We start from the raw sequence: 14,073 nt of genomic DNA, 5'->3' as shown, positions 1-14,073 counted from the left end.
TTCATCATGACAAACTGATGAAGGTTTGGGTATGGGAAAGCTTCCAGAAGTGTTCTGAATTACTTTTGCATTTTACACTTAGATCTGTGCTGCGACCCATTTTGAGTTAATTTTTGTGAGGAGTCTAAAGTATGTGTCTAGATTTTTTTTTTTTTTTGCATGTGGTTGTCTAGTTCTAAGATGTTTTGCTGACAAGACTGTTGTCGCTCCGTCAAATTGTCTTTGTTCCCTTTGTCCTGATCCTTTGACTACGTTTAGTTGGGTCTGTTCCATTCTGTCGATCTCTCGGTCTATTCTTCTGGCACTACCACTCCTGCCTTGGTTACTGTAGTTTTACAGCAAGACCGGAAGTCAAGTAGGGTCAGTCCTCCTAATTTTTTCCCGTCCTTCCACATTGTGTTGGCCATTCTAGGTGCTGTGCCTGCCCATGTAAGCTTTAGAATCAATGTGTTGATATCTACAAAATAACTTGCTGGGATTTTTATTGGGATTGCATTGACTCTATAGGTTAATTCGGAAAGAATCGACATCTCGGCAATATTGTCTTCCTATCCATGAACGTGGAATATCTCTCTGTTTTTTTGAGATCTGCTCTGATTTAGTTCACCATGGTTTTGTAGAATTATTTAATCAGAATTTTTGTTTATTCCTTTCATACCTTATGATAAAATGGAGTATAACTGTATATGTGGGAAAGTGAAAAATATATTTTCTACTTTATCACACGTACGTATGTATTTAATACACGAGTGAATGAATGATCATATGTGTCTGCTCACGTACACCTGTAGTCAGATATATATCACAGCTAAAAGCAAATTTGTTTTTGCCTCGTGACCACACTTCAAAGTAATTTTTCATGATAAAATGTTATTTAGAATGTAAAGTGGGCATCACTCCAATAATGAGCAGTCAGACTAGCCTTGGTGAGAGAGCATTGCGATTTGAAGGAGAAAGGGCATGATGATCGTCATGGTAACAATTTTGTTATTTATGGTGCACCTGTATGTACTGAATGCCCCCCAGCCATGCAGTATCCGTGTTGCTTTTACGTGGAGAAACAGGTTTAGGGAAGCTCGCGCTCACCTTGAGTCGCACAGAAGTAAGTGGGGATGGGTTCCTACCCTCTGTCTGTTGGACTTCAAAGCACTTTTTTTTATAGAAAAGCAGTGTTTTGCATGAGACTGTCCTTTACCATGTGAATGAAAAATAGTACTGTTTAACAAAAAAGTGAAAGATGCGAGAACGAAAACACACATAATCTGTTGCCCTGTGGAAAAGCCTCTAAGAGACAAAAGAGCTGTCACATAATACATAAAAGCGATGGGTATTTAATAGACCTCTCAATTAGGAGCCATCCAAAATTACCAGAAAATGCATTGAAAATGAAAGGATAAAGTGTTAGAAGGGAATGAGCTAGGGGAGCCTATTACCATTACATAGATGATACCATGCTCGAGATCTCCCTATGAAAAGGCATTTTAGTACATTTCATTGTAAGGTACTTTTTAAAATGTTTTAAAAGGCATTTGAGTATGTTTTAGTAGTAATAAGGGCATTTCATACATTTCATTTAGTTTGTGTTGTGAATTTTTTTTTTACCTATATAAGGCATGTTTTAAAGGCATTTTATTACTAATAAAGGCATTTTCGTACATTTCACTTAGTTTGTGTTGTATGGTGAATTTAATTTAGATCGACAGTGTTTTTAATGTTGTAGTTCACTTTATTTTAAGCTAGGTTGTTTGTCTTCTACTCTGAATTTTGAAAACCGAAGTGGCTCTGAAGAAAACAGCCACGGGGTGTGCCTCTGTGACTTTGTTCATCATCCTGTCCACTGGGAATGGCCCAGGGGAGGGAGGAGAGCCTCGTGGTCCAAGGACTGAGGGCATTCCTGCATTTCATTTACTTCCCCTCCGAGAGGCCCCTGATGCCAGCAGAGATGCTGGGGAGGAATGTAGTCCCTAAACTTATACATCTTTAATGAAAGCTCTACTGTGTTTTCCTTGATGCCCTATAAAAGATCCTATTTTGTAGAGAAGTCCCTATTAAAGCTTGTTTGCAGTTTGAGTTCAGAAGGCAAGTGCAGAATAACTGCTGACTGTCCCCTTTAGGGAAGAGCAGGATTCTTCCTCGGGCTCAGGTCGGGTGGTGGTTAGGGCCACCGGCCTCATGAGCAGCAACTGGTGGGCCATCAAAAGCTGTTGGCCCACTGGGAGCCCGGCTCGCCCAGCTGAGGCTGGGGAATGCCGTATGATGCTGGAGGTCCTCCTCTGCTACGCGGGACCCAGCCGGTCCTGCCGGGCATGTGCACACAGGCTCAACACCAGCCCCTTAGGGTCTGGGGCATTTGACTTAGGAGCCTTGGGAATCCCCTTCCTCCCTAAAATGTACTAAAAATTATAGTTTGCAACTGTGTTAGCATGAACATCTATGTAACCTTTGACCCTAAGAGCTTGTGTGTGTGTGTGTGTGTGTGTGTGTGTGTGTGTGTGTGTGTTTGTGTGTGTGTTTTGATTTTAGAAGAAATTAAAACACATTTGTGGACCCTTAAAAGTATCATAGGACTGAGGCACTGCGTCTGCTATGCCTAACGGAGAGGTCACCTTGCAGCCCAGACAAGGCACTTCTCAGTGATTGAGACCCTGAAATTAAAAAAAAAAAAAAAAAGTTAGAGACGCCAACATTTAAAACCCGAAACAGTATTAAGTCTGACTGTATGCACTGTGCCCACCATGGTAAGATGTTGGGTCTTTGTTTTGTGTACAGTTAGATCTTTCTTTTCTTTTTCTTTTTATATGTTTTATTTAATTTTGAGAGAGAGAGAGAGAGAACGCGAGAGAGAGAACGTGCAAACAAGCGGGGGAGGGGCAGAGAGAGAGAGAGAGAGAGAGACAGAGGATCCAAACAGACTCCATGATGACAGCAGTGAGCCTGACGCAGGGCTCAGACTTATGAATTGTGAGATCATGATCTGAGCCGAAGTAGGACACTCAACCGCCTGGGCCACCCAGGCGGCCCACGGTTATTCGATCCTTTCAAAGAGAAGCCCAGGGAAGCACAGGTGATGAAGATCTCCCCCCCCACCCCTTCCCGTTCCTCTGTTCCTGTACTTACTAATTTTCACTTTACCGTCACGCGTATTTTCACATCATCTCCAGTCTTTCTAGAGAAATGAAGCCCATAAAGTCAACGATTATTTCTCCCCTACTGGGTCAATGAAATAACTGAACCCTCATACGAGGCAAACAGCTGTCCTGGTTATTTACAAGTTAGCGTTGTATCCACAGTTCAGCTCACTGTGGGAGGTTTACAATAAAATAAGTTTTCGTGGCTCCGTGTGTGCGGCGGTCGTAATCTCAAGTTGGGTGTCCTCAGAGGACATGCTGTCGTGTCCACGTGCACATTTATTTGTGGTGTCTGAGCGTGGGGAGCACCCACACCTGCAGCACACCTGGTGCCCTTGGCAGTGGTCGGAAAGTGTCTGAGGTTGTGAGTACAGCTCAGGCACTCCCATCACGGGCATGAGCGGCGACGGAGGGAGAGAATAAGAACGTGCGTCTGATCCTCTTGTCTTCTGCTAGTTCTCGGGGCCTCATGTTTCTCACCTGTGGAATAGTGCAGACACCATGCCCCAAATAGGGGTGGCGTAAATATTAAAGAGGTTCACATACGAACGAGCGCTTAGCACAGGAACGTGTATCGATTGGTATTGTTGTGATTGTTCTTGGTGTTGTCTTGGATCGTGGAACATGAGTGACGGTGGGAGAGAAAGGGAAATGCAGTCAAATGGGGGAGGGCCCAGCGCCCCTTCTTTGCCCTCGATGTTCCTCTGGAGTCTGTGTGTGATTTGGCCCATGTGCTCTGCTTCCCCATGGTTTCACGTTGGGATAAGGCCATCTCCGGGGTGACGCTGGAGCCTGCTAACAGGATGGGGTGGACCCCGTGTGGACCAGAAAAGACGAAAGGCTCACCAGGCTCTAGTGTTTGAAAGAACCGTCCCCAAAGTCCCAGGTGTTACTATATACCCTTTACTACTCTGAAGCCTCAGTGAACGTTCTTAGGGTCCTGGCCATGCAGGTTCTTTGATGGAAAGTTCTTTGGGTGCTTTAGGGGCTCAACATGTTTGGATGAGGGTTAAAGACCTTCGCTGGGTTCCAGCCCACAGGGAATGCCGTTCATGGCCACGTTCCGGCAGCGCTTTGCCAAAGCCAACGCCTGAATCGTGCGGCCGTAACCAAAGGAAACACTACGTCTATCGCGTTGTGCTGAAATCCTATAGAATGGGAATAGTACGCCTTTCGTGTGTGTGGCTGGAAACACATAGATAGAAAATGAGCATTAGTGTGCAAAAGTGGATTTCAAAAAATGCATTAGGAAGAGGCTAATGCTATATGCTCATTTTCTGTTTGCTACGAGAACGCGAGAGAAGTGGGGCGGGAAGCCTGCAAAATGGCACCTACTTGTAAGTACTTCCTGCTCTCTCATCTGCTATAGTTAGGCCTTTCTGACCCTTTCCTATTAACCTGTGATCCCTTTAAAACATTAATTGCCATGCATTAAAATAAAAGCCCATCAGTCTAGAGACTCAGGCAGTTTTTAGATTTTTAAGTAAAACATTTCAAACCCATTTGGAAGCCTTCATTTTCTGAGGCCGGGGTATTTCTGATTCTCTGATTCAGGCAGTGAAGTTGGTTGTCTTATTTTTTATCCTGATAGTAAATATTCTTACATTCACGTTGGCATAAAATCTACTTCTCCATTTATCAGGGAAAATCTAAATGCAACGGCATAGCCGGTTTGCATAATTTACATATACAGTACTGGGTTATTTCTGTAGGGAAACGTCGTTATTGAATGGGAAGTTTAAATTCCTCAGAAGTTCCAACCATTCTGCTTCTGAAATGACTTATTTTTATTTATTTATTTATTTATTTATTTATTTATTTATTTATTTACTTATTTATTTATAATATAATTAATTGTCAAATTGGTTTCCATACAACACCCAGTGCTCATCCCAACAAGTACCCTCCTCAGTGCCCATCACCCACCTTCCCCTCTCCCCACCTCCCATCAACCCTCGGTTTGTTCTCTGTATTTAAGAGCCTCTTATGGTTTGCCTCCCTCCCTCTCTGTAACTTTTTTTCCCCCTTTCCCCTCCCCCACGGCCTTCTGTTAAGTTTCTCAAGATCCACATATGAGTGAAAACATATGGTATCTGTCTTTCTCTGACTTACTTCACTCAGCATAATACCCTCCAGTTCCATCCATGTTGCTGCAAATGGCCAGATTTCATTCTTTCTCATTGCCAAGTACTATCCCATTGTATATATAAACCACATCTTTATCCGTTCGTTAGTCGATGGACATTTAGGCTCTTTCCATAATTTGGCTATTGTTGAAAGTGCCGCTATAAACATTGGGGTACAAGTGCCCCCCTGCATCAGCACTCCTGGATCCCTTGGGTAAATTCCTAGCAGTGCTATTGCTGGGTCCGTAGGGTAGTTCTATTTTTAATTTTTTGAAGAGCCTCCACACTGTCTTCCAGAGCGGCTGTAGCAGTTTGCATTCCCATTGACATGGTGGAGAAGTAGGGGGATCCGTGCTTCCCCGCAACTCTCATACTGAAATCATTTTTAAAACCCGATGTATTTTGACACTGATTAATGCGGAGATTTGAGGACACGAACCCTTGGCATCACGATATTTCTAAACCATACCTTTGCGATGTTTTTCTTCCTCTAAGGAAGTCGAAGACCACGTGGCGTTTTTAATAACAGTCCCAACTGCCCTGGCGATCTTCTTTGCGATATTCATCCTCGTGTGCATCGAGTCCGTGTTTAAGAAGCTGCTACGCCTTTTCTCTTTGGTGATATGGATGTGTCTGGTGGCCATGGGGTACTTGTTCATGTGCTTTGGAGGCACCGTCTCCCCCTGGGACCAGGTAAGCTGTTAAAATATTTTTTGTGTTTTCTTTATATGCTCTGATTGATGACACACGAGTCCTGTAAACTTGGCCCTAAACTGTAAACAGGAGACCCGTAGCTGGGAAGAAAGCCGTTTGAGATAGCCAGTCTTCGTGGTGCCCCGTGGGTGAAGTCACTTAGTGCCCGTTTTGACTTACCAGACCTGCCAGCCGCCAGGGTGCAGGCCTGGGTCTCACCTCATCGTTTGTTCTATAGACGGCTGGGTCCGGATTGACTTTTCATACTGCGTTTAGCTGCATAGTCTCCCTGGTCTGTGAGGTTTTTTGTTACTCCAGGATCCCTCTGGGATCGGAGCCTTACCTGAACTCTCCAGCACTGGTTGTTGAAGTTGTACTCTTTCTCAGTTATTAGAGCTTTCTCCTTGCAGACATACTTCTGTGACCCTGATTTTCTATCACCCTGATTCCCTCATATCAGTAGGATTGCTTCATACACCTGTTGGGAAACCCATGGTTTTTCATGTTGACTTTGGGGAGGCTCTTAGTGTAGAAAATGGCTACATCTGAAGGATGTTGGCTCTTTGGGACTTTCCTCCTATTGTGCCGCTGTGTGGGTGTGTCCCCCGGATTCCTTGAGTAAGCGGGATGTTGTCTAGGGTGCAGGGCTGGGCTGCAGAAATGATATATGAGTTGCCAGCTTCAAGCTCGTAATGGAAGCCACGGGGTCCTGTAGCCATCCAGGAAGAGCGTGCATTGAGCACTGGGAGTGCTGTCACAGAGTTGATGGGGACCCAAGACCTGGGGGGCGGGGCGGGGAGGAACAAGAACCAGAAATGAATAGAGGAGAAGGCATTAGGAGGCCAGGACCAGTGAGGGAGAATTACAGGAGAGGCCAGAGAAGAGAGATTCGAGATGGCAGCGGACAAGAGTGCTCAAGTGCCGGACCCAGAGAGAGCGTTGCTGGTGTGCTATAGTTGGAGAGAGCCCTGGATGAGCTCCCCAAAGGGGAGGTTTCCGGTGGGTTCCGTCAGGAGGTTTGGTTGTTTCGTGGCCTCTGCCAAGCCACCATCCCCTTTCGGCCTCGGTTTCTCTTGCAAAGGGGAGGCTCTCCGGTCTCTGGTCTCTCTGCTCCAAAGGATGCTGTTGTTGTGGACAGCTCCCGTGGCCAGTCTCCCCGTCCCTGTCCCCTTCAGGCTTGTTGCAGGGCTGGGTGTGTAGCCCCAGGCTCCCAGCTCCTTCCCCGCCCCGGGTCCCCCCTCTGTCCACACACCACACTCTGGCCTCACCCCGGCACCTTCCAGAGCACACGCCGTCCCTCCTACCTTCACCGTGCGCACGTGGGACAGGAGGAGGCCACTGGCCAGGCGCACTGCTCGTGGGCCTGTGGTACCCGCCTGGCGGTCTCTGCCTGCACCATTGTCACCTTGTTTGACAACGTGGCTTTCTAAGAGCCTTGCTGTCGGGAAGGGCCTGTCTTTGTTCTCCTGTTCTCCTTTTGTCCAGGATTCTCTGAGCTTACTTTTCCGTATCATGTCCGGGGAAAACTCCAGATGAGATCTGGATTTCAACTATGCAATTTCTTAGTTTTTGCTTTAAATGATGTAAAACATCTAGGAGATAATAAAGGGATATTATTTAAGATCCAGAGATTTGCTGTTGTGTTGCATTGACTCTTTCCGTGGAATGATGTGGAATGTTCATCCAATAATTACGGTTTTCTTTTATGTCTGAAGACTTTTTTGTTCCTTCATAAAGTCAGTGGTCATTTTATTTAGACTTGTTCTGGGGTGCTTAAAATTTTTTTTGTTTTATAAAAGGGTTTTTTTTTCTTTTGTTTTTGTTTTTTTTTTTTAGTTTTTTTAAAAGTTTATTTATTTTGAGAGTGATGGAGACCATGTGAGTGGGGGAGGGGCAGAGAGAGAGGGAGAGAGAAAGAATCCCAAGCAGGCTCCATGCTGCCAGTGCAGAGCGTGACACGGGGCTCAGACTCACAAAACTGTGAGATCGTGACCTGAGCCGAAACTAAGAGTTGGATGCTGAACCGACTGAGCCCCCCAGGTGCCCCGAAGGGATCTTTTTTTTTTTTTTCTTCTTTCCCTAATTACCTTTTCTATTTGGTTAATGTTGGTGCGTAAGAATACTATTTTTTTTTTAATGCCTACCTGTATCCAGCAATCTGGGTGAACTCTTATTAGCTCTGTTAGTTTATCTGAGGGTCTCAGTTTATCTATATAGACAGCGTCATCGTCTGAAGATAATTTAAGCAGAAATTTTCTCCTTCCTTTCCAGTCCTGAATTCACTCTATTCACGTGTGCTGTGTTTTCTGATTGTGTTAGCCAGGACTTGCCATGCAGAATAACACTATGCAAGTGGCCTCAAGTCTACGCCCAGCATAACTGGAACACCTGTAATGTCAGCGGTGACGTAATGTGTGCTTTGTTTTTATTATCGGTTTTCCTAGAACCAGTTAATCAGGACAAGGGCCTCCCACCTGTCGGGAATGCTCCCTCCAGGTGTTGCGTGACCCCTGCGTCACCTTCATTAACCTTGCTGCCCTCAGAGCAGCCGTCCGCAACCTGCAGGGGCCCCCGACGTGCTCCACCCCTCACTCAGCATGCTGCAGTTTTTCCAGTGCCTCACCGTCCCCCCCTTCGAGGATGTAGACTCCTGGCGGGGGGGACGTGTTGTGTCTTCGCGCCTAGGAGAGCCCTCGGCCAAGAGCAGGCTGCTTGCTCGGATTTCTTGGCGGATTTTTTTTTTTTTTTTGTAGGTGCTCGTTCTCTTTTTACCTGTCTTTTGCTCTTATTCATTTCTGTTTCATTGCTACTATCCCTGTTTTGCATGCTTTCCTGCGTGACCTCACTTAGCCCCAGGTTGCTCCCTGAGGTGGCCACTGACACATTGCTGCTTTACGAGTGTGGACGTAAGACACGGGGTGACAAGGACCTTGCTCGCGCCCAGGCGGCCGGTGAATGAAGCAGCACACTAGACCGTGGGGGGCCTCGCTCTAGAGGCTGCCTCTATTTCGTGATACCATGCTTCTCTGCTGGGAGCGATTTCACCCCCAGGGGGTGATCGTCCACGTCTACAGACATGTCTGATTGTCCCACCCTGGATGGGGGACGCTGCGGTCCCCTGATGGGTAGAAGCCAGAGATAGAGCTCAACATCCTACAGTGTGCACTGGAGCACCCACCAGAAGAAAAAGACCCAGTCCCAAATGTCCGGGGTGCTGGGGCCGAGAAGCCCTGTATTATAGGATACGGTGCCTCAGTGGTGCTTTTAGGGAACCAGCTCTCAAACCCTCAGGAAGCAGAGTTGTGGCCACGAGTTGTCTGTTTTGATGAGGCACAAAGAGCGATTTTGCAGCGTGTGGGGAAGAACCAGCAGGTAGAAGGGTGGCCAGCTCGGAGGAGGGTCGGGAGCGTGGTCTGGAAGGAATCCCTGGGGAATCGAGGAAACTGGAAAAGAGGCGGGCGGGGGGGGGGGAGGGTCAGTTTGTCCTCAGCGCCTGGACAGCGCACAGAGCCTCTCTCGGCCTTCGGTATTTGACTCCGGCACCAGCCAGCCCCTCCTGACGTCCCCGTCCACCTGCCAGCACCCCCCCGACCCCCCCGCTGACATTTGTTCCACGTGGCTGCCTCCTGGATGGAAAGGGTTTAAAAGTGATATTTTCTCGATGGTTCCAGCAACTCTGGGTGGAGTCGGTGGTAAATTGCAGAGTTTGGGGCTCTGGCTGCCTAGTGGGACGCTGGCATTTGAGATCGAAGTCCTGTCGATGCGCTGCATCTGTGCCCTGACTGTCCCGTCCATGCAGTGACAGAGAGGCCAGGAGACCAGTGCTGTTCCTGTTTCCGTTCTTGTTTTCCTGAATGGTTCTAAAAAGATACTTGAACAGCTTTGCAGGGAATGTTCGTAGAGGCTTATCTAAGGTATTTGCTTTCTCTGTTCTGTTAGGTCAAGTCAGTGGGATAATTTTTATTATTTTAATAAGCCAGTGGCTGTGTGTACGGGATATTTGGTTCCCTCTTCTGCACACGCACATGCAGTGACAGCATAGCAGTGGTCTCTGTGTGAGAGCTTCTAGAGCGTGGGCCCTTCCTGGGAGGGTGAGCCCTACAGGAAGAGGCTTAACGAGGTTCACAAATTGTGTCTCCCAGCTCTGGGGCCAGAGGTCAGAAATCAAGGTCTGGGCAAAGCCGTTCTCCCTCCGAAGGTTCTAGGGGAGGATCCTTCCTGCGCCTTCCAGCTACTTGTGGTTTCTGGCAATCCTTGGCATCCCTTAGCTTGTAGACGTACCGCTGCAGTCACACGTCATTCTCATCTGTGTCTCGTCTCTTCTTGCAAGGACACCCATCATACTGGATTTAGAGCCTCTTCTGATGATCGCATCTGTAATTGATCACATATGCAGAGACTCCATTTCCAAATAAGATCACGTTCACCGGTCCTGGGGGTGAGGGCTTGAACACATCCTCTTTGAGGGACACGGTTAAGCTCACGACAGCTGTGATTTCACTGGAAGACATACCGTTCCCTAAGTGGATCGCGAGGAGCCACTTGGATCTCCTGTGACGTGATGCTCTAACGACCGCTCTCCCTTCTGAGATTTTGATGACTGCTCTTGATGTCGAGCTTCACTTAAACCGCAAATCCACCGTGCAGGTAAATGCGTGCCGTGGAGGTTTTGGCGCTTTTTAAAACCAGACGCATTCCGGAATGTGAACATCCTGTTGAAATAAAATCACACTCGTGAATCCAGAGAGAAGATAACCTGATGATTGCACTGCTACGTAAACAGACGCCATCACGAGCGGATGCTGGTGCATAAGGGAACCTCGCCGTGCCTCTGCCGGTCTGAATAATGCGAGGGAATCTTCTGGGCTCCTGCATTAGTGACGTGACACCCAGGGAGTTTTGCCTGGTACGTTTTTGTAATGCTCTGGGTTACTTGGTGAAGCCCAAGCTCTTAGATGATGTTTTACTTAATGAGTTTCTAGCAAGAAGGAATGCATTTCATCTCAGCAGATAGCTCCTGACTTAGGACCCTCTCTCTGAGACGAGAATACCGTTCAGAAGGCGGCAGGCAGGGCAGGGCAGCAGTGGTCCCAATGGCTGGCACTTAGCATACGGATGCTGGGTTGGCCAAGTGAGGACAGGAAAGCCGAGATTTCTTTGCATTTGTCTCCAGTTTTCTGCTTCCTTCATACCCGCAGCTCATTGAATAGAGTTGAGGGAACGCTTCCACTCCTGACAACCTCCTTTCACCTTGGCAGGGAGACCACGCTCAAGTTGTTGTGTAGATTTGTTAAAGTACCGCCAAATTGAAAGGCTAGCATTTCGCTCCGGGAAGAAGACACTTCCTTGGTCGCATTACCTAAAAGGATGCCAGACATTCCCCAAGTGCCTGTATGTTTCCTTACAAAAGTAGGACGTCAGTGTGCAAACGTCTTTTTTTTGTTTTTCTGATTGAAAGCAGAAGAAAATGAGAGAAGATAAAGGCTTCTTTCTCATAGGCTGTGAAACGGTACAGCATCGCTCTGCTTTTCCTTTAGTGCAGTCGCCGGGAATGCCGCTACAGAATTTGTTTATCATCGGAAGAACCTAGTGGCCTGTGGATGGAGAGAGAAATCCAGCTTGGAGAGACCGCCCCTCGGTATCCGGGGCACCCGTCTCTAAGCCTTTGTGCACAAGGGGGTTTCTCAAGGGGCATTTTGGGTAACACTTTATCACTGTGAAAAAGGATACACCTGAGAAAAGTTAAAAAGTAATGCAGATACTTACTTCATTTAGCAAGAGAGATGAGGGGCGTTTAAACCTTGCATTCTTGCTGTTTTAACGGCAAAGATAATACGGACAAAATGTGAATGTTAAGGAAGCGCATTGCAGCTGGACCCAGCCTGGAGTGTAGTGATTTTGAGACCCTGCCCATTTCTGGCAGTTCAGTGGAGGCGGCCTTTCTGTATTCCCCCTACTGTTAGTTCCCAGCCAGAGCGAGGGGAAAGTCATACTGGCTGTGCAGTGAGCTGGGAATTTACGGCGACCCTTCCTGGGGTTTCCCAGCCCTCACCTTGCCCCAGTAGACAGTCTGCTGGTGTTTCCGGAACAGTCTCTCTCTGCTTCCTCCTCTTTTCCTCCTTCTGTGCATTTCTGTAGAGGAGCCTAGGCCCTGGCCCTGGGGACGGGCATCTTAATTAAACTCCCGTCGGGGAATGAAACAGGCACTGCCATACTCACCCCTGCACTTGTGCAGTATCTCCCCCACCCCACGCTCATATCGGTGTACATTTTTTTTTTCAACGTTTATTTATTTTTGGGACAGAGAGAGACAGAGCATGAACGGGGGAGGGGCAGAGAGAGAGGGAGTCACAGAGTGGGAAACAGGCTCCAGGCTCTGAGCCATCAGCCCAGAGCCCGACGCGGGGCTCGAACTCACGGACCGCGAGATCGTGACCTGGCTGAAGTCGGACGCTTAACCGACTGCGCCACCCAGGCGCCCCAATGGTGTACATTTTAAAGACCGGGTGGCCTTGGAAACATCTTTGTTTGCTGGTCTGGTCTTCATGGGTAGTAGCGTTGTCACATACGTAGGGATCGCAGTGCAGATACTTGCGGACGTACTGAACGCATACACATAAGCGGCCTGTCTGCTGGCCTGCTCCACCATCACGGCCGTAGAAAACACTTCTGCTATCCCTATTCTCTCCTCCGCCGGGCGGTGTTCAGTGACTTCACGTACACAACTTACCTGATCTCTGCTACCCTCTAGGGTGTACTTACTTCAGTACTAGTATTCAGTATACTTACACAAGTACCATTATTACTTGGAACTTGCCAGTGAGAAAACGAAAGCCCAGAGAGGTTAAGCCACCTTCCCAAAGTCACACAGCTGGGAAGACAGACAGAATTTGAACACAGCATTCTGGCACCATGATCACCGTGTATCATCTCCACATCATCACCATGTGCTTCTTGTCATGGAAAATGTGGGGTGTGACGGGGCGCCTGGGTGGCTCAGTCGGTTAAGCGTCCGACTTTGGCTGGGGTCATGATCTCGCGGTTTGTGGGTTCGAGCCCCCTGTCAGGCTCTGTGCTGACGGCTCGGAGCCTGGAGCCTGCTTCGGATTCTGTGTCTCCCTCCCTCTGTCTGTCCCTCCCCCACTCACGCTCTGTCTCTCTCTCCTTCAAAAATAAATAAGCATTAAAAATTGAAAAAAAGAAAATGTGGGGTGTTTCCTGTCATGCTTCAGTGAATGACAGATTATTATGAGGAGGAAGGGACATATTTGGGAATTCTGGATTGTTCTGTCTGAGCTGCTTTTAGGTTAGATGTCATTTGGAAAAACTTCAAAGAGAGGGAGCTGTTACTTAAAGATGCCATAAAATTGATCATATCATGGGTTCATATTGTCAGCAGATATTCCCAGTTGAAGGGAATATGATTTTCATTCCTCAGATGAATCCCCAAGAGAAATGGGACATATTTGACTTAAGAAACAAATGTCCATGTATATATTAGTCATTATTGTTTGGGAAATAATGATAGCTTTTTTAAAAGTTTATTTTTTGAGAGAGAGAGAAAATGCAAGCAAGGGAGGGGCAGAGAGAGAGAGGGAGGAGAGAGAATCCCAAGCAGGCTCTGCACTGGGAGCGCAGAGCCAGACGCGAGGTTCAAACCCATGAACCGGGAGATCATGACCTGAGTGGAAGTCAGATGCTTAACCGACTGAGCCACCCAGGCGCCCCATTAATGATTGCTTTTATACTGAAGCTAACATCACTTCCTTACAAATAGATTCCTTTTCATTTCGCTTCTTTCTGCTGGTTTTCTCATCTGGTCCTTTCTTAGCTCCTATACACCTGCAGCAAGGCCGTATCTTTCCCATAGGAAAAACCCACCAGACTCAGAGGGTCCTGGGTGGGCATTTGCCAGGAGGCCAACTCAGGGCTCAGCGTTCATTCCAGCCGGGTACAGCCTTTCCCCGCGCTGCCCTGGATCTGGGTGCCACCTGTGACCTTGTTTGTAGGCTGCGTAGGATGGCTCTCGTGTTCCGGGAGGTGGCTGCCATCACGAGGATGCTGGTGTTTGCAGCCCTCGGGGCATCTGGAGGCACCACCTGGAGAAGCCCACGTGAAGTTGAAGG

General features: G+C 47.6%; 1 protein-coding gene across 1 annotated transcript in view; it reads left to right on the top strand.

Moving 5' to 3' along the window:
- Window positions 1-14,073, top strand: part of ADCY2 (adenylate cyclase 2) — a 422,494-nt gene that overhangs the window by 16,802 nt on the left and 391,619 nt on the right. Inside the window, exon 2 of the mRNA XM_047074450.1 lies at window positions 5,750-5,947. Coding sequence (XP_046930406.1) covers window positions 5,750-5,947 — 198 coding nt within the window. The remainder of the gene's footprint in view (window positions 1-5,749; window positions 5,948-14,073) is intronic.

The sequence above is a fragment of the Lynx rufus genome, unplaced genomic scaffold (assembly GCF_022079265.1).
Source record: "Lynx rufus isolate CCGP_SWC_20201006 ecotype Redwood Valley unplaced genomic scaffold, mLynRuf1.p SCAF_1, whole genome shotgun sequence".
Taxonomy (NCBI): domain Eukaryota; kingdom Metazoa; phylum Chordata; class Mammalia; order Carnivora; family Felidae; genus Lynx; species Lynx rufus.
This window is presented reverse-complemented; position numbering and strand designations above follow the sequence as displayed.